Below are 18,664 nucleotides of genomic sequence, written 5' to 3' on the forward strand. Positions count from 1 at the left end.
GACAAGTTGGTTATAAACAGCATTTCATATGTTGTATGGTGCAGGCGATATATCAGCTCTAACAATGTTATTGTGTCCCTCTGAACTCTGCTCCCACAGCTGAGCATTTGGAAGGCAGACCCAGAATAAAGAGAGGCATTCACGAAGCTAACATTTTATACTGAGGACCCTCAGCACCACTTTTAATGTGCTGTTAGCGTGGGGCTTCACTTCCTCATGAACTGTGTGCCAAAGCAGAGGCAGGGACTGGAGGCTGACTTTGTTTGTATCTGTTTTATGGTTGCTGCGCTGTACTGTAATGTGATTTTGAAAAAGGTAAACAACAAAGAGTTTAGCAGTGAAAAATACGCCTAATATAAATACAGTCGAGTACATAGCAGATCAGAATTTGAAAAATATGACTGTGGCATTAAATTTTCTGGTGGAATTAACAGAGGAATGGAATATAGCCTTTAAGGCAATATATCTGAGACAGAGAAAGGAGATAATACATCTAACTCTATGGTCTATGTGGCATTCATATAAAGAAAAGCACAGTAGCTTTATTTAATTGAGAAAATGAATCAATTACAGTGATGTTGCATCATCAGATTCTTGGGAAATGGAAGATATAAGTCACCACATTGTGTAACAGTGTTAAAAAGTAATTGAGTATCTTAAACATTTTGAATCAATTTCAGGTGCTGGCACTGCTACCTTAATACAAAATTTATGAAGATGATTTCATACAATATGTTACTATCAAAACAGTGTAATAAAACCTGATAACAATGTCTCTCTAAAAATCCGGGCAAACAGAATAGTTATAAGATCATAGAAAAAGACTTTGCTGTTTCTGTTTCTCCCTTTCTTATAGTAAAGAGCCAGCATTGAAGTAGTGCCGTTTTAAGTTGTCTTAAACCATGCATTAAGCCCACCAAATAAAGCACGGCGGAGGAGACCTTCTCCAAGGTCTGGTTCATACGGAAATGTCCTCCCTTCCACTCACTGGGTTTCTGCCACTCATGTTACTGGGAACAGTGTCTCGCGATCCATTCTTGAATTCATTTTGCAACATCTCACTTAGAATGTTTGCCGCATGTTTTCTTCAGAGAATGTTATAATCCCCATGACTGTTGGAAATTTGTGGAAAACATTCTCTTTGAGGTCAAAACAGATTTCTAGTTCCTTGTTCATTACAAATAACTCTCCCCTTGAAGTAGATAAATCTTACCAAGAAGGGGGGCAGGTGGGGGTCGATGTGCACTTAAACATATATAAAAGCACAGTTACCTGGGCTTGTCAAGATTGTTTAAAGGAGATGTGGCTTGTTACTAAAATCCTTAACCTCTCCAGGGTGGTAGTTAACAGCTTTGTCTTGCTTTTTAATATAAATCTTTACTTGCAGAGCTTTATCCAGAAATTCTCGTTGATAGAGGATCAAGGAACAATAACTAAGACAACATTAAGTAGACTAAGACTACCCCTAAAACTAATTAATATAATATTGAATGTCAACTGTAATTGAATTTTTTTTTAATTTTTTTAAAGTAGACTAAGAGCCAGTTAGCCTGGGACAAAGGTTTCTGGGAATGGTGTTTGGGGAAGGAAGGGGTGATAAGGATAAGGGGGTGATGGTGGGCACCGTGTTCAGTCGAGATAATACATAGAAAGGCACTTCTTTAAACACTGAAGCACTAGGTGGAAGGGTCTGCTGATCAGCCCTATGGATGCAAAAGAAATGACAACACAGCTTCTGCCCTTGAGAAGCTTACAGTCTAGTTGAAAAGAACCCACACACCAAAATCGTACTTTATCAACTTGACCATGCCCAATATATATGCAAGTCTAATTGTTTTTAAGCAATACTATGACTGTAGGCAGATGTAATGCAGATTCTGGAGAGAGGGGAGTATTGGAGAAGACACAGCACAACCACAGCCTGTTCCTGCAGCCCCATCCTGTGAGAGGCCCAGTTACCCAGCATAGAATAGAGATTCTCAAGGTGGTTGTGCAGATCAAAGAACTTTTTAAAGCATCATTAAGAACATATGGGGGGCCCTGGCCAGTGTGACTCAGTTGGAGCATTGTCCAGTACATGAAAAGGTCACAGGTTCAGTTCTCAGCCAGGGTTCAGTCGCATATGAGAGGCAACCAGTCCATGTTTCTCTCCCTCCCTCCTTACTTCCTCTCTTACTCTCTCTAAAAGTAATAAACATGTCCTCTGCCATTTGACCCAGTGACCCCACTTCTAGAAATACATCCTAAGAGACCTGAAACACCAGTCAGAAAGAATGTGTGCACCCCTAGCTAAGATCTGCAAAAAGCCCAAGTGCCCATCAGTACATGAGTGGATAAAAAAAGCTGTGGTCCATTTATACCATGGAATACTATGCAGCAGTAAAAAAGGAGGATATCTCACACTTTTGAGACAGCATGGAGGGACCTGAAGAGTATTGTATTAAGTGAAATAGCCAGCCAGAGAAAGACAAGTATCACATGATCTCACTCATATGTGGAATCTAATGAACAAAATAACTTGATGCACAAAATAGATCCAGAGACATAGAAGCATGAAACAAACTGGAATCTCAGAGGGAAGGTGGGGGAGGGTGGGTGAGAGGGTGGGTGGGTGGGAAAAGATCAAGGAATTAGTATGCATATATGCATAACCCGTGGACAGAGACAATAGGGTGGTGAAGGCCTAGGGTGTGGGGTGGAGGTAATCTAGAAGAGGTCAATGAGGGGGAAAGTAGGGGATATATGTAATACTTTCAACAATAAAGATTTTTTTTAATAAAAATAAACATGCCCTCTGGTGAGAATTAAACAACATTTTAAAAAAACATATGGAGGCCCTAACTGGTTTGGCTCAGTGGATAGAGCATCAGCCTGCGGACTGAAAGGTCCCAGGTTCGATTCCGGTCAACGGCATGTACCTTGGTTGCGGGCACATCCCCAGTAGGAGGTGTGCAGGAGGCAGCTGATCGGTGTTTCTCTTTCATCGATGTTTCTAACTCTCTATCCCTCTCCCTTCCTCTCTGTAAAATCAATAAAATATATTTTTTTTAAAAACATATGGAGGACTATTACTATTTTTCCTATATTTTACCAGCTGATTGCAGCTCAGTTAGGCCAGCAACCACTGACCCATCAGTCATTTCATTTCTGAAATTTTCCTTCTTAGGAAATTTAGTACCTGGGACTCCATTTTCATTGAGTTTGTAATAAGAGCAAGCATAGGGAGGGGGGGGGCATTAGAGTGTTTAATACTTTAATTACAGTGGATGTTTTATTAATTTGGTGTCATATTTTAGTAACTTTCTAAGAGAGATGGTTTATCGGTGCTAGATGTGTGAGCAGCCTGCCTTTAGACTGTTGATCAGGACCAGGCATTTCTTCCTTCACTCTACTTTATCCCCTGAAAAGCTGTGTAAAACTTGCATGGATTTGATTTTCCCAGAGAGCATAGCTGCCCTGGAAATGGGCTGAAGGAACTTGGGAAAAGGTGGCGTCTTCACCCTACTCCTGAGTTAGAGACAAATTCTTCAACAACATAATTAAAGTTTTCTTCACAAAATAGGGGATTGTGAGCAAACACTGGCAGGAATCCAAAATTCTAATTTCTGACTATGATTTAATTTCAATTTTAAATAAATCGGTTTTTAATTTAAAAAGAGTGAGCTTCATAACATTAGCAATGATTGCAACATTAAGCCCAGTGTTCACAATCTAGCAATATAAAACATTATTTATATCTGAATCGTAAACAGCCTTTTGAAATGGATTATGGTTTTTCTCCCTATTCTAATACAACCTGGAGGGTACTAAAAAGTGTTGTGTGAAATTAACATTCTGCTGACTTTCGCCTATAAATGAGAAGCGAGCTATTAACATTTGTGTATTTTCATTATGTAAATTGTGTTAACACATGCCCACAAATTGCCACCAGCAATGCAATAATTTTCTCTCAGTGATCATAATGTGTCCAAGTGAGTCATTTTGATTATGACATGCTAATTACATATTGCCTTTTTTCAGATTCAGAAAAACCAGGGATCTTTAATGGTAAGCTTTATGACTTCAGAAAAAAATTCACTTTTCTTTTTCCTGATGGCTGCTCCCTTTGCATGCTTGAATGCCTTGTTTTAAACTTAGCAAATTGCATTTTGAAGAAAATGCAAACCTTTAACTGCCTGTATTAGATTAGGTACCATTAGAAATAATAGAACATCCTGAGCATCAATGTTTTTATAAGAGTTTGCTGTTGTTGATTAATCTTGCTATATTTTATTGCATTAATGATTTTTTCTTTCCACTCCACTGTAAAGATATTGCATAGAGGCTAATACTTTTTCCTCTTCTCTCCCATTGCAGCCTCTCCAGCTTCTACAGTGCATTGTTGATGAGGTGAGGCATCGTCTTATGTGCTTTCACTCCTAAAGTCATTCCTAATGGTGTGGAAAGCTTATATTTTGTTTCCTAATGAAGCACAATGCCCAACATCCTCGGAGCAAGTTGTGTTGTATGGCTCTGAGCTGTGTTACGTGAACTGGCCTTGTCCTGAATCTTGCTCTTCTGATTCTGGCTGAGAATCACTGCCAAAGCAGACTGTCCCGCCGGCTTGTCCTCGAGGGTATCAGAGGCCCTAAAGACAAAACATGATAATATTAATTTATTCTCTCCCTGGCCAGATGGGGATGGAGCCGGAAATTAAAGTGGTATCATTTTTTCCCATAACAGATATTTGAAGTCATTCAGTAGGCAAGGGTCAGAGTTGAATAGCAAACAGAAGTCGGATAAAAATTCTCTTCCTTGCTTTATTTACCCAAAGCATATCAGAGTGTTCGAAAGCTCTAGGTCAACAGTTCAGCTTTAATTTCCTAATTAGGCATTTTTCCCAGAATATTTTTTTTGCGCTTTTAACTGGTATTCTCTACCTGTGGTCATTCTTAGCCATCGGGTTTCACTGTCCCTTTGCCTTCGTGGAGTTAATTTGCCTGTATTTCTTTCTCAGTCAACTTTGTCTACTTTTTATTCTGACTTTAAATTCCTTTTTTCTGTGAATTAGCATTCTTACAGTACACAAGGCTCTCAATTAAGAAACATTAATGTTTTTTTAAAACTGAGTTTTTTTAGACTTGGGCTTGCCTACTAGCAATGTTTATTTTTTTAACTTTAATTTTACAATATTTAGAACACTTGTAATGAAGGCGATAAATGAGTCAGATAGGAAAGTTTGAAAGAAAAAAATGTAATTCATAATTATTCCTCTCAATTAAACATCTGTATAACCAGTTGTGAGATTTGGGAGAAAAAATAAAGATCCTCCTAGGAAAAACACAAATGCGTACACATATCCCAGTAATAGTAAGAATGGGGCTCTAACATCCTTAATGGTTGCATCAGTCAGTCCATATATCCCCTGCAAGCCATAAGCCATGGTGGTGCAAACATGGAGGCATCGTCCTGAAACAAATGGAGCCCCCATTATCTCAAATATCAGACAGGCCTCCTGGATCTAATAGCTCATCAATATCTTCTGTCATCTTGGATTCCAAAAGCATCCTATCCCCATCAGAATCCTCCCAAATAAACTTATTTTCCTGAGGTTCCCCTCTAGGATTGTTTAGGGATGTGCCCAAGGACACTTGGTCTGTCCATGCTTCCTGGGCTCCACTGCTCTTCGTCTGCCAGGCCCCTGGGCATCAGACCGGCCAGGTACAGAAGTTCTTCACCAATAATATACTAGTGTGTATGGCTGAAGAGTTCATTTGAAGGTTTTTCTGTATCAAATGGATATTTTCATTCCTTATTTAAAGTAGCACTGCCCTCAGTGGATAGAGCATCAGCCCACGGACTGAAGGGTCCTGGGTTCAATTCCAGTCAAGGGCACATATGGAAACTTTATGGAAACTTGGAGATTTTACATTGTCTTCACCAAAACAAATATAAGTTGGTCTTGGAACTGAACTGATGTTCAGTAATAAGAGTATTAGGAAAGAATTGGCCAAATGCATCATAGCTTCTAAGGTGTATCATATCTTCTAAGAAGGAGAGGATTGATGGGGTCGTTTAATTACTGTGTGTGTCCCATGTTTATCAGATTTCTCTCCGTGTGATACAGTGTTTCTCAAAGGGTAGTCCAAGGGCCAACTGCATCAGATATCTAAGGCTCTTCGTTAAAAATGCAGATTCTTGCACCCAGATCACTGAATTACACTTTCTAAGGATGGAGCCCAGGATTCTGCATTTTTACAAGCTTCCTAGTTAACTCTTTGCACATTGAAGTGTGAGAACCTCTTTCATAATGTCTTTTTAGGGCGAAGACTCCCCTTTTAGGTCCCAGAAGGCAATTAACTATCTTCATTTGCATCTGACTTTTAGGGCTCTTATTCCTGAGTAAATATAACCAGCTAGGACTTGAGCCGTTTTACTTCTTGGGCATGAGATATACTCCATTGTGAAAAGGATAGTCAATCAAAGTGTGTACTGTTTACACACTTTTCGAGAAAAGTCAGATAAAAAATTGCCACCTTACATCTACACAATGGAATACTATGCTGCGGTTAAAAAGAAGGAATTCTTACCATTTGCAACAGCATGGATGGAACTGGAGAACATTATGCTAAGCGAAATAAGCCAGTCAGAGAAAGATAAATATCACATGATCTCACTCATTATGGAATATAATGAGCAATATAAACTGATGAACAAAAACAGATCCAGAAACAGAGAAGCATCAATCAGACCATCAAACCTCAGAGGGAAGGTAGGGGAGGGTGGGGGTAAGAGGGAGAGATTAACCAAAGGACTTGTGTGCATGCATATAAGCCGAACCAATGGAGACAGACATCAGGGAGGTGAGGGCATGAGTGGGGGGTCAGGGGGCAATGGGGTGATAAGGACACATGTAATACCTTAATCAATAAAGAAAAAAAAGTACCACCTTTAGCCCTAGCCAGTTTGTTCAGTGGTTAGAGCATCAGCTCATGGACCGAAGGGTCTCAGGTTTGATTCCCAGTCAAGGGCACCTCAGTTGCAGGCTTGATCCCCAGCCCTGGGTCGGAGTGCTTGTGGGAGACAACCTATGGGTGTCTCTCTCTCACATAGATATTTCTCTCTCTCCCCCTGCTCCCTCTCTTCCACTCTCTCTAAAAATCAATGGGAAAATATCCTCAGGTGAGGATTTTTAAAAAAAAAAAAAGTACCACCTTTAAGGGAGCCTAATTCAAACAAGATGAATGTATTTAGAGTCATATACAAAATAGCCAAGAAGCCCTAGCTGGTTTTGCTCAGTGGATAGAGCATTGACCTGTGGACTGAAGGGTCCTGGGTTCAACTCCGGTCAAGGGCACAGGCACGGGTTGCGGGCTTGATCCCCACTATGGGGCGTACAGGAGGCAGCTGATCAATGATTCCCTCTCATCATTGATGTTTCTATCTTGCTCTTTCCCTCTCCCATCCTCTCTGAAATAAATTTAAAAAAAATTTTTTTTAAATAGCTAAGCAAAGCCCAGTGTAACATACTTCATTATTATGTGGATGCAGCTTGACCTCCTGGCATAGCCTGGCAAAGCATAAAAAAGTAGTAAAACAAGACCAAGTGGGCAGGATCCATCTCTGGAGTGGACAGAAGTGAATGTCATAGCCAATCTGGGAGTCAGGAGGTGGCATCATGGGACAAAGCCAAAGTCAGACACCAGGTGTCCAAATAGATGACACCAAAAGTTAAACAGAGGAGTAAGAATCATGAAGATGTGCCGGGGTCCAACCCCAGCAGGTCCAGGGGTCCCCAAAAGTGTGGACGGAGTCGGCGAAGAAGGAAGGACACGGAGACAGCGTTCAGTTGATCAGCAGCCTAGCCAGGATCTCCAGCCAGGATCTCCAGCCAAGTTCTGGTCTGGATCTCCAGAGAGGTTCTGCTTAGGATCTCCAGCTAGGTTCTGTGTCCATGTTCTCTTGCTAGGTTCTCCAGGTTCTCCAGCCAGGTTCTGTAGCCATGTTCCCTCGCTAGGTTCTCCAGCCAGGTTCTGTCCAGGTTCTCCAGCCAGGTTCAGTCACCAGGTTCTAGTCAGGTTCTTTTGTCAATTTCTGTAGTCAGGTTCAGTCCAGGATCTTTTGCCATGTTCTCTCCAGCAAAGTTCTTCTGTCTGTAGGTTCTGTGTGGGTTCTGTCTTCTAAGTTCTGTGTGTAGGTTCTGTCTTCTAAGTTCTGTGTTCTAAGCTCTGTATTCTAAGTTCTGTGTTCTAAGTTCTGTCTCCTAAGTTCTGTGTGTTGCTGTCTTGTTACATCTGTATTTATACCAGTTGATTCAATCCTATCAATCTCTATTACAAAGGTTAGGGCGTTTCTTATCTTCATTCCAGGGAGTAAAGATTATGTAGCTTAAGCACGATTGTTCGTAGTTAAAGTGATTAATTACCCGCCTGGCACTTAGTTAAGAGGTTTTATTCCCTCCCTAACTTCAGGGGAAAATCCCTACCTGGGGAAACAACCTTTCTCAGAGAGGAGACCTTGGTTAAAACACATAGTGCCAAGAAGGTGAGCAAACATATTAAGAACAATATGCCATATATGCCAGGTCCCTCGAAACAGCAAGGATGGACCGGCTCCCGGCAAAGATGAATCTTGGGCCATAGAATAGGAACTAAAAGGGTAGCCAAGGTAACAGGAGAATCAAGCTCCAATCAGAAATCTGGGTGATCCAGATTAATTTGGGTGGGTGGAGTTTAGTCTGACTTGGAGCTAGATAATTCAGGGTATGAGTGATGTCTTAAAGATACCAGCTGACGCCTCAGAGTTGTTTCTCTTAAAAGAACTTATTTTAAAACCCTCAGGTTTTAATCAGGCCGTCTCCAAGTCCCTGAGGACCTCTGTTAGAAAGAACTTGGGTTTATTGTAAGTTATGTGTGCCATGGTGCCTTATCCATCTGAGATCTTTGGAGAATAAGGTGGCCCTAATTGTCTAGATAACTGCAGTTTACTACATTAAGCTCTAACATCAATGAGAAAATACGCATTTATAGAAGGAAATGTTTCTAAAATGTATTTGCTCTTTACAGCCTGTTGACAGAGTGTACTGAATATCATCTAACCTTCTCTTAATGACTCAGGTCCTTGTTTTGAGCATGGTACTTGGATGTATCGATGCCCTCCAGAGCTATAGAATTGGATGGGTCTTGCCTGGTTTTTTCATTGAATTTTACCAACCATTTTGCCTGTGTGTTTGGCCTTGGCACTCACTGAAGCACTTGGACCTCTTGAGATGCAGAGAGCCATTTGCTCCTAGGCTCAGTGGCCCTGCATGGCTACGCTGCTCTGCGTAGTGTTTTCCCTCTGTTCTCTCCTGCCATTGCCTGTTTTCTCTGACCACTCCCCATTCTTGTCAGTGACTACCTGCTGCCCCAGCGATCTGACCGTCTGCCTTCAGTCTTTTCACTCCTGATAGTGATCCTAGCAAAACTAAGTGACAGATGAAATCAGATACCTAAGTAGTATGTGTAAGGTTAAACATACTCATCTTTAATGAAGTAAAATGGGAGGGCTTGTGTTCATTCATTCAGTAGATCAGGGGTCCTCAAACTATGGCCCGAGGGCCACGTGCAAATACAAATATTGTATTTGTTCCCGTTTTGGTTTTTTACTTGAAAATAAGATATGTGCAGTGTGCATAGGAATTTGTCCATAGTTTTTTTTTAAACTATAGTCCGGCCCTCCGACGGTCTGAGGGACAGTGAACTGGCCCCCTGTTTAAAAAGTTTGAGGACCCCTGCAGTAGATAGTTATCAAAAGCGCCCACTGTGTATGTTAGCCCAAGTGGAACAGACCATGGTCAGGACAGCCTCCAAGCCTAGAGAGAACTGGACTTCTCGGCAAGGTACCCAGGCCACCTGCAAGCTGAGTCTGTGAGTCAGCGTAGGAAGGCAGAAGAACAGTCCCAAATCCTGGGCCAAACCAACGTTAGCTATCTACACTCTCCCTAGTGTTTGGGCTCCCAGTTTGGCTGGCAACAAAAGGCTGGCCACATTGTTGGTGTGGAAGGTAGAAATGCAGCAATGATACCTGAGACACCAAATCCCAGGCTGGCTGGAACCAGCTAGTGGGGGCCATCACTGAATTGAAGTGGTGAGAATTACAATGACTAAAGTGGGGACTTACCCCTTGACCTGCCCCCAAGTGGTCCATAGCCTTGGAAATGCTATGGACACGGAAACGAATAATTTCATTGTAGGGTGCATACTATACAAACCTGAGACAGGAGGGTTAACAAATCCCTGATTTATACTTCAGTTTATTCATTTTACTAGTAAAAAGCGAATTCATATAAGTCATGTTTTATACCGATCAGAAGTATCTTCTCATGCAAGTGTCAATTTCCTAGTAAGAACTAACTGATTTGTAAAATACCAAAATGGTTCTGAAATATAAGCACAAACTTTTAATAGTCAGCAGTGGCCTATAATTGGGCCAGACATACAGACGAATAACAGGCTTGATTGTTGAAGATGTTAGCTGAATAATGCATAGTTATACTGACTGTTCTTCCCTGATGCAGATAGAAAGTAAGTAGGGTTTGGTCTTGGGAATGGCATGGCAGAGCACTCTGCGTGGAACATCCGGCAGGTCTGATGGAGAGTTTAACTCTTGTTCTACTGTAAGGAAGATGAACACAGAACAAGGCTTTGAAAAAGGACAATGGTGTACACAAAGTATGGAGACTAAATGGACAACTGGCCAAAAAGCCAAGGGGTCCAGGTGGTAGAAAACAGAAGTAATCAGTAACAGGGAAATTAGGGAAATTCACAGGTATGTGGAAACAATATTCTACCCTAAAACAAATGGGACAAAGAAGAAATCACAAGGGAAACTGGAAAATACTTTGAGATGAGTAAAAATGAAAGCACAATATACCAAGAATTATGGGATGCAGCAAAAACAGTACTCAGAGGGAAATTTTTAGCTGTAAATTCTTGTAAATTAAAAAAGAAGAAAGATCGCAAATCAATAACCTCTACCTTAAACTAGGAAAAGAGCAAACTATACTCAAAGCAAGCAGAAGGAAGGAAATAATAAAATTAGAATGGAAATAAATTAGAGACTAGAAAAACAACAGAGAAAATCAATAAAACCAAACGGTGGTTCTTTTGAAAAAATTAACAAACCTTTAGTTAGACTGACAAAAAAAAGGGGGGGGGGACTTAAATGGCTAAAATCAGGAATAAAACAGGTATCTTACTACCAACCATACAGAAATAAAAAGGTTTATAAGGAATTCTGTGAACAATTGTATCCCAACAAATTGGAGAGCCTAAATGAAATGGACAAATTCCTAGAAAAATACAAACTACCAACATTGACTCAAGAAGAAATATAAAGTCTGCAGAGACTTATAACAAGTAAATATTTTCCTAAACGTCCCACAAAGGAAAGCTCAGGACCATATGACTTCACAGGTGAATTCTACCAAATGTATAAAGAAAATGTAACATCAATCTCAAATATTTCCAAAAAATAAAGAGGAGAAAACACTTGTTAACTTCTTCTATGAAGCCAGTGCCAAAGCCAAACAGAGACTTTAAAAGAAAACAAAACTATGGACCAATTTCAACATAGATGCAAAAATCCTCAAGAAAATGCCAGCAAAACCAAATCTAGCGGTACATATAAGAATTTTACATATGACCAAGTAGAATTTACCCCACAAATACTAATTGATCTGTTATTTGGGAATTAATGTAATACACTGTCCTATATAATAAAAGGCTAATATGCAAATAGACCAAACGGGGGAACAACCAAACAACCAGTCGCTATGATGTATACACAACTATCCACAAGTGAAATTAAGTTACAATAGCATTAATAAATATAAAACTTAGGAATGCTTTTAACAAAAGAAGTGGAAAACTTGTACACTGAAAATTACAAAACATCATAGAAATTAAAGACAAATAATTTAAAAGATATCCCACATTCATGTAGTGGAAGACTTAATATTGTTAAGATGGCAGTACTCCCCAAATTGATGTACAGATTTGATGCAATCCCTGTCGAAATCCCAGTGGGCTTTTTTACAGAAATGGATGAGCTGATCCTAAAATTAATATGAAAATGCAAATTATTTAGAGTAGTCAAAACAACCTTAGGGCGGGGGGAGAACAAAGTTGGAAGATTTAAATTTCCTGATTTCAGAACTCACTACAAATTACAGTAATCGAGATAGTGTGGTACTGGCATAAGAATTATGAGTCCACAAATTAACCCATCTATCCATTGTCAGTTTTTCAATGAGGATGCAAGACCATTCAATGGTAAAAGAATAGTCTTTTCAACAAATGATACTGGACAATTGAATATCTACTAGTACATGCCAAAGTATGAATTTGTACCCAACATCATATACAAAATTAACTCAAAATGGATCAAAGACCTAAATATAAGGGCTAAAACTATGAAACCCTTGAAAGGAAACATAGATCTAAATCTTTGTGACCTCACACTAGGTAACAGTTTATTAGATATAGCACCATCAAGATGGTAAAATCACTGTGACATTGCCAGGATTGTGGGCCATGGACAGGCAGAGCCATGGCAAGTCAGAATTCTAAAAAGAGGGCCTTCGTGCGCCAATGTGGGAGGCGGGGGAGATGCTGGCTTTCCCTGTAAGGTGTGTAGCTGGGAAAAGGGATTGACAGGAATACCACAGTAGGGATGTGGGGAGGAGGGTGGAAGGGAGGTGGCCAGCTGAGTGAAAGGCAAGAAGAGGAGGAAGGTGGTGGGGGTGTTGTCCTTGGCTCCTCAGTGATGAGGAGTAAAGTGGGTTTGTTCAAGGTGCGAACAGACCCTTGGCCAAAAACATATTTAATAGCCCATCGTTACAAAATTCCGTTTATAAAAGTCTATGCCTTCTGTAAGTTCTTATGACTCTAATCATAAAATGTAATGTAGACAATAGAGAACCATCACTATTTACTTCTCTGCTTGGCCGGCACACATACATCATTACAGTGGTACTAAAAAGAGTCATTATGCATGGGGAAAGTCATCTACCCCACCAAACACCTGAACTCACGGAGGCCTCACATGGACTCTTCACTTAGACATGGGTCCTCTGACGTTTTCTAGAAAAGCCAGCAAACATGCCCTGTGCTGGAAGGAAGCAGCATCCGATGCCAGCCCCCACCTGGCAGCCGGGTGGAGAAGAGGTTGGAGGGTAATCACACAGACACTTCCACATACGTCAGGCAAACTGAGAGGCAGCTAACATCTCTGTTCTAGAAGGGGGTGACAAGAAGAAGGGGGTGAGAAAACTGAGGCGTGGGAAAGGGAGAAGAAACGGAAGGGAAGAGTCTGCATGTGACCACATTACTAAAAAGCTTCTACGCTTTTCTCTCTCTGCCTTGTTTCTCTTACAACCCCAACCTCCAAAGAATTATCTTTTTAAAAATACAGATCTCAGCCTATTAAACCTTCTAGGGATCCCCCTGCATATAAAGTAATATCTAAACTTAGCACAGCATTTGAGACTCTCACCCATATTTTTTTTTTCAGCCTCCCTTGGGGTCAGTCTTCAAAGCTGCCACACGTTCACACTATAGTTGTGCTCCTCCCCCTGCTTGGAATGACCTTCTTCCCCTTTTCACTTTGTGAACGCCTAAGCAACCTCCAAGGCCCAGCTCCAATGCATCTCCTCATTGACACTGTCTCTGTTACCTTCCAACCTCTTCCATCTACCACATTCCCGCCCAGTGCTAGGCGGAATTCACCGTAGCATTGTTTACAAAGCTTTATTTTTTTTTTAATATATTTTTCTTGATTTCAGAGAAGAAGGGAGAGGGAGAGAGAGAAACATTAATGATGAGAGAGAACCATTGATTGGCTGCCTCCTGCACCCCCCTGCTGGGGATCGAGCCCACAACCCGGGCATGTGCCCTTGACTGGAATAGAACCTGGGACCCTTCAGTCCACAGGCTGATGCTCTATCCACTGAGCCAAACCAGCCAGGGCTACAAAGCTTTATTATAGTTTTTAATCTACTGAATCAAATTTGGTTCATGAGTTTGTCAGTCACTGAACATTTGGGCTGTTTCCACTGCTTGGCTATATGAATAATGTTGGTGCACAAGTTTTTATATGGACATATATTTTTAATTCTCTTGGCTATGTACCTAGGAGTGGAATTGCTAGGCCATATGAAAATTCTACGTTTAACTCTGGTAAACTCCCAAACTGTATTTCACAGCAACTGTTCCGTGTTACATTCCCACCAGCAGTTTATGAGAGTTCAAATTTCTTCACATTCTTGTCAACATTTGTTATTTTCTGTTTGATTATAGTCAACTTAATAGATGTGAAGTAGCTTCTCATGATTTTAATTTGCATCTCCCTTGATTATGATGTTGAACATATTTTTATTGGCCATTTTGAAGATATTTCTTCTTGGAGAAATATGTATTCAGATCTGTCCATCTTTAAATTGGGTTATTTGTCTTTTCATTATTGAGCTGTAAAAGTTCTTTTCTATATTCAGGATACTAGACTAAGTTTTTTTCTCCCATTTTATTGATTTTCTATTCACTTTTTTTATGGTGTCCTTTGTCATACAAAAGTTTTTAATATATTTTTGGGGTCTTAAAGCCCCAAATTTATTCTGGCTGCTGGTTTGATCAGAGGGTGGCAGGCTTAGATCTCCACCTTATCTGCACCCCACCCCTGGTATCCACATACAAGCCCTTAGAGTTCCATAGATTATAGATTGAAAACCACTGATTATAGCCCAAGTAATCATTCTGTCGACCTGTATTCATCCCAGAGCTAGGTATTGGGGGTAGGGAATGAATAAGTTGCAGTTACTGCTACTAAAGAGTTTCTGCTCTAGTCAGGGCTGCAGACCAGTAAACAGGCATATCTACTAGATCACTTTAGACTGAACTGCAGGGTAGTATAGGTGTATGAGACTTGGTGGCCTGAGGTCTCTCAGAGGAGCATGGTGACTATCATTTTATCCACTCACATAAATGGGTATTTATGGTAAGGTATTTAATGATGTTTGCAGCTATATAAATTCTGTAATAAAATTATGGGCAAGGTACTTGGGAAACACAGAGAAGAGAGCTGACAATGGAGGAAATGATAATGTACCAGAGGGCTCTACAGAGAAGGGGAGCCGAAGGGCCAGTAGGAGTTAACCTCAGAAACACTCAAAGCCCCTGCAGGAATTTACTATGGCTGCAGTGCTTGGCAAAATATTAATTGTGAGGTAAGGGCCACATTTCAAAGGAGCTTTACACACTGTGCCTGAGGCATATATGGGGGTGGGAGGGCCTGAAAGTTTTAAGCAGAGGATAACAGAATCAGAGTTGAGTTTTAGAAAAATCACTCTGACAGGATTGTGGAAGATGAATTATTGGGAAGGACAGTTAGGAAGCCATAGATCTGATCAGAACTTATGAGGGCTTTAATTAGGACAGCTTTAACATGTTTCAAAGGTATTTGAGAATTAAAATAAGCTGAATTTGGTGAGAAATTGTATGAAGAGGAGGGTGAGACAGGGTGTCACAGTCAGGCCCTCACTGAGATGGGGCACATACACACACTTCATAGGAAGATGATTATCATTCTATTCATAGGAGAGCACCAAGTACATCATTTAAAACTGTATTAGCCCCAGCTATTGGTTCAATAGATAGAGTGTTGGTCTGCAGACTGAAGGGTCCTGGGTTCAATTCTAGTCAAGGGCACATGCCCAGATTGCAGGCTCGATCCCCAGTAGGGCACTTGTAGGAGGCAATCAATAATTCTCATCATTGATGTTTCTATTACTCTCTCCCACTCCCTTCCTCTCAATAAAACAATAAAAACTTTAAAAAATAATAATAGTCCTAGCCAGTTTGGCTTGGTGGATAGAGCATTGACCCGTGGACTGAAGGGTCCCAGGTTGAATTCTGGTCAAGGGCACGTGCCCGGGTTGCAGGCTTGATCCCCAGTGGGAGGCATGCAGGAGGCAGCCAATCAATGATTCTCTCTCGTCATTGATGTTTCTATCTCTCTCTCCCTCTTCCTTCCTCTCTGAAATAAATAAAAATATATTAAAATTTTTTAATAAAAGAAATAATAATAAACTATATTAATACATGTTTTAGAGCCAGTTATAAGAAATTTGTCAACTAGACTCTTAAGTTCCTGAGATTTTCATTTGTATTTCCCTAGTGCTGCATGTAATATACAGTTAAATGAAATTTATGTGCAGTTGTAAGAACTTACTACTTGTTTTTTCAAGACCCCCAGAAAAACAAATCCAAAAAGTAGTAGAATATGACGAGGAGGTACTTAGCTAGTATTTGTGGTCCTTTATCAAAATTCAGAAGTCTAGCTCTAGCTTTTATGGTTCACAAAATGTTTCCCCAAGGTTTCTTTGTGTCATGGTGCTTTGCCACACACTCCGTTTTACAGATGAGGAAACTGAGTGACAGTAGGGCTCTCTCTACTGTATTATAATTGACCTTGATGGCAGCAGAAAGTGACAGCTGAACATTTTGGCATCAAAGGGAGAGATTATTTAAAAAGCTATAAAAGAAGACAACATAGAAAGCATTGCAGATGTGCCCTGAGGGCAGCACAGTTCAGGTTCACTGTCTGTCAGAATGACTCCATATCTTTAAGAAAAAATTGAGGTCCATTCTGCATATTCAGTTTAAGTTAGCAGGGAGGAGCTTGACTTCTTTTAGGAAAATTTATATATACAAAAGATCAGGCTCTGGAAGCACTGTTATCTTAACAAATGAATTCATGCAGAATCACTCTTCCTGGCCAGGTTAACAGAGGGCTGGCTAACTGAGAAACTACTGGGCTGTGAACATAGCAGGTGCGCTCTCTAAGGTGGGGTGTGGGGGCATGAGAGTGGTTGCCTAATAATACCTCCCTGGGATTCACAAGGTGGTATTCACCTACTCAAGGGAGTAATATCCATCCATTTTTTTGCCTGAGGGACTTGGCCATAATTCTGGCCTCTGAAGTTAGAAAATAAAAGAAACACCACCCCCACCACCACCACCACCACCACCCATCTCTCCTGTTTCCAGCAGCCTAAGAATATCCTGTTTCTTTCACGACACATAACTGCAGGTTGTAAAGTGAGACAAAACTTGCTGGCCTGAGCTCTCCAAAGACCTGAGCAGTCCCAGAGCTTCTGACCACAGTGACTAGCGCTCTAACCGCTCACACACACAGGTATTGATGATATGGGATTTCATGATGTTTGCAACTTGTATGAGTTAATGACTGAGGCATTAGAAACTTGGTAAGTTAATCCAAGTGGATACACAATAGTCTTGTCCTCCAGTGATATTAACTAGACCTGTGTCTCATAGTGTTGGGAATATATAATAGGGAGCCTGAAAACCGATATTCCTCTTTTATGTAAGGCAACCTTTAGAAATCTAATACCTCCTTTGAAAAGTCCAGTATGTTTAAATTAATGCAATTTGGCTGGTTTGAAGATTGAAAATAGGTTAGCATTAAGGCCATGATTTCTTTAGTAATTACTTTTTCTATTGGTAATAACTGTTTCTTTAGAAATGACATTAACATTCTACCAAAACACAGCAGTAATCCAAAAGTTAATGTTCTGTTCATTTATAATTATATTTAATTCATATTTATGAGTTGTTGGGAGGGAGGAGAAAGAAAAGAAGTGAGTTTTAAAAATGTAACAGAAGAAACAAGTTAAAAGCAAAATGTTTCCTGAGTCTGGAGGATATATCAAGTCACTTAAAATGGGAAAATTTAAATTTTTAAATACACAGTTATCAGATTTCATTAGGTACTATTGAAAAAATCTATATTTATATTATTTCTGAGTGTCAGTGAGTGAGTTCAGTGGATAGATTTTCTCCATTTTTTCTTTTTTTACTAAGCAAAATATTAGCATAAACATCCCTATGATTTTTATTTCAGTAAGGCAGTTAGATTTAGGTTTTGGTTTTCTTAAACCAGGAAAAATTCTGCATCTTTAAACAATCATTGAACAAGTAGCTTTGTGTTGTTTTCTTTGAATTGTCCGTGACGCCTGATGTATTATTAATGCATTAATTTTGTGTTGGTGGAGGCCTGTGAATAGCATTCTGTGAATGGGCAGTTGCCTAGTGGGGCCAGTTTTGGCTGCTGTCATTGAACATGTGTTGCTCTATTGTGAAGTCTTATCCAGCCGTAGGACGATGCTCATTGAATCCACCATGATGGGACCTACACACCCTGAGCCCAAGCTGGATGCCAGGGTCAGTTACCAGCAGCTCAGGCTGGGGCACTGCTCTGCCTCACCGCCTCACTGCCTAGTCGATGTAATCATTTTGCCGACCGTTAATTTTCCCTAAACCAGGGAAAACCCATCTGTGAGCAGTGCGGATGTTCTCAAAAGAGATTCCAAACGGGTGGGCTGGGGTGTTGCCTTCATTCCAGAGTGGGGGCAGCATTCCAGGGAGTAAGTTCCTTCCTTCCTCCTGGAAATGGAAGCGTCTGGGCCCACGAGATCCCTGATGTTCTGAGGTCCAGAGTAGCAGATGGCATTATGATTTTCCAAATCCTGATGAACATTCTAACTGAACTTGTTCATTTCACACTATTGTAGTTCTATTTTTTTTCACTTCCTCTCCCCCCTCCCCCCTCTCTCCCTCTCTTTGTTCCT

At 40.5% G+C, this 18,664-nt stretch overlaps 1 protein-coding gene across 13 annotated transcripts in view; it reads left to right on the forward strand.

Annotated features, from left to right (window-relative positions):
• Nucleotides 1–18,664, forward strand: part of MAP2K5 (mitogen-activated protein kinase kinase 5) — a 266,429-nt gene that overhangs the window by 197,859 nt on the left and 49,906 nt on the right. For 11 of the 13 annotated variants that reach the window (XR_004966995.1, XR_004966996.1, XR_004966997.1 and 8 more), the window contains 2 exons: nt 4,021–4,047; nt 4,357–4,389. Coding sequence is in view for 10 of the 13 variants with exons in the window: in XM_036305713.1 (XP_036161606.1) it covers nt 4,021–4,047; nt 4,357–4,389 (60 nt within the window). In the remaining 3 variants the exon portion in view is untranslated. The remainder of the gene's footprint in view (nt 1–4,020; nt 4,048–4,356; nt 4,390–18,664) is intronic. The other 2 variants (XM_036305707.1, XM_036305743.1) reach the window with 1 other exon arrangement.

Source organism: Myotis myotis, unplaced genomic scaffold (assembly GCF_014108235.1).
Source record: "Myotis myotis isolate mMyoMyo1 unplaced genomic scaffold, mMyoMyo1.p scaffold_m19_p_1, whole genome shotgun sequence".
NCBI lineage: Eukaryota > Metazoa > Chordata > Mammalia > Chiroptera > Vespertilionidae > Myotis > Myotis myotis.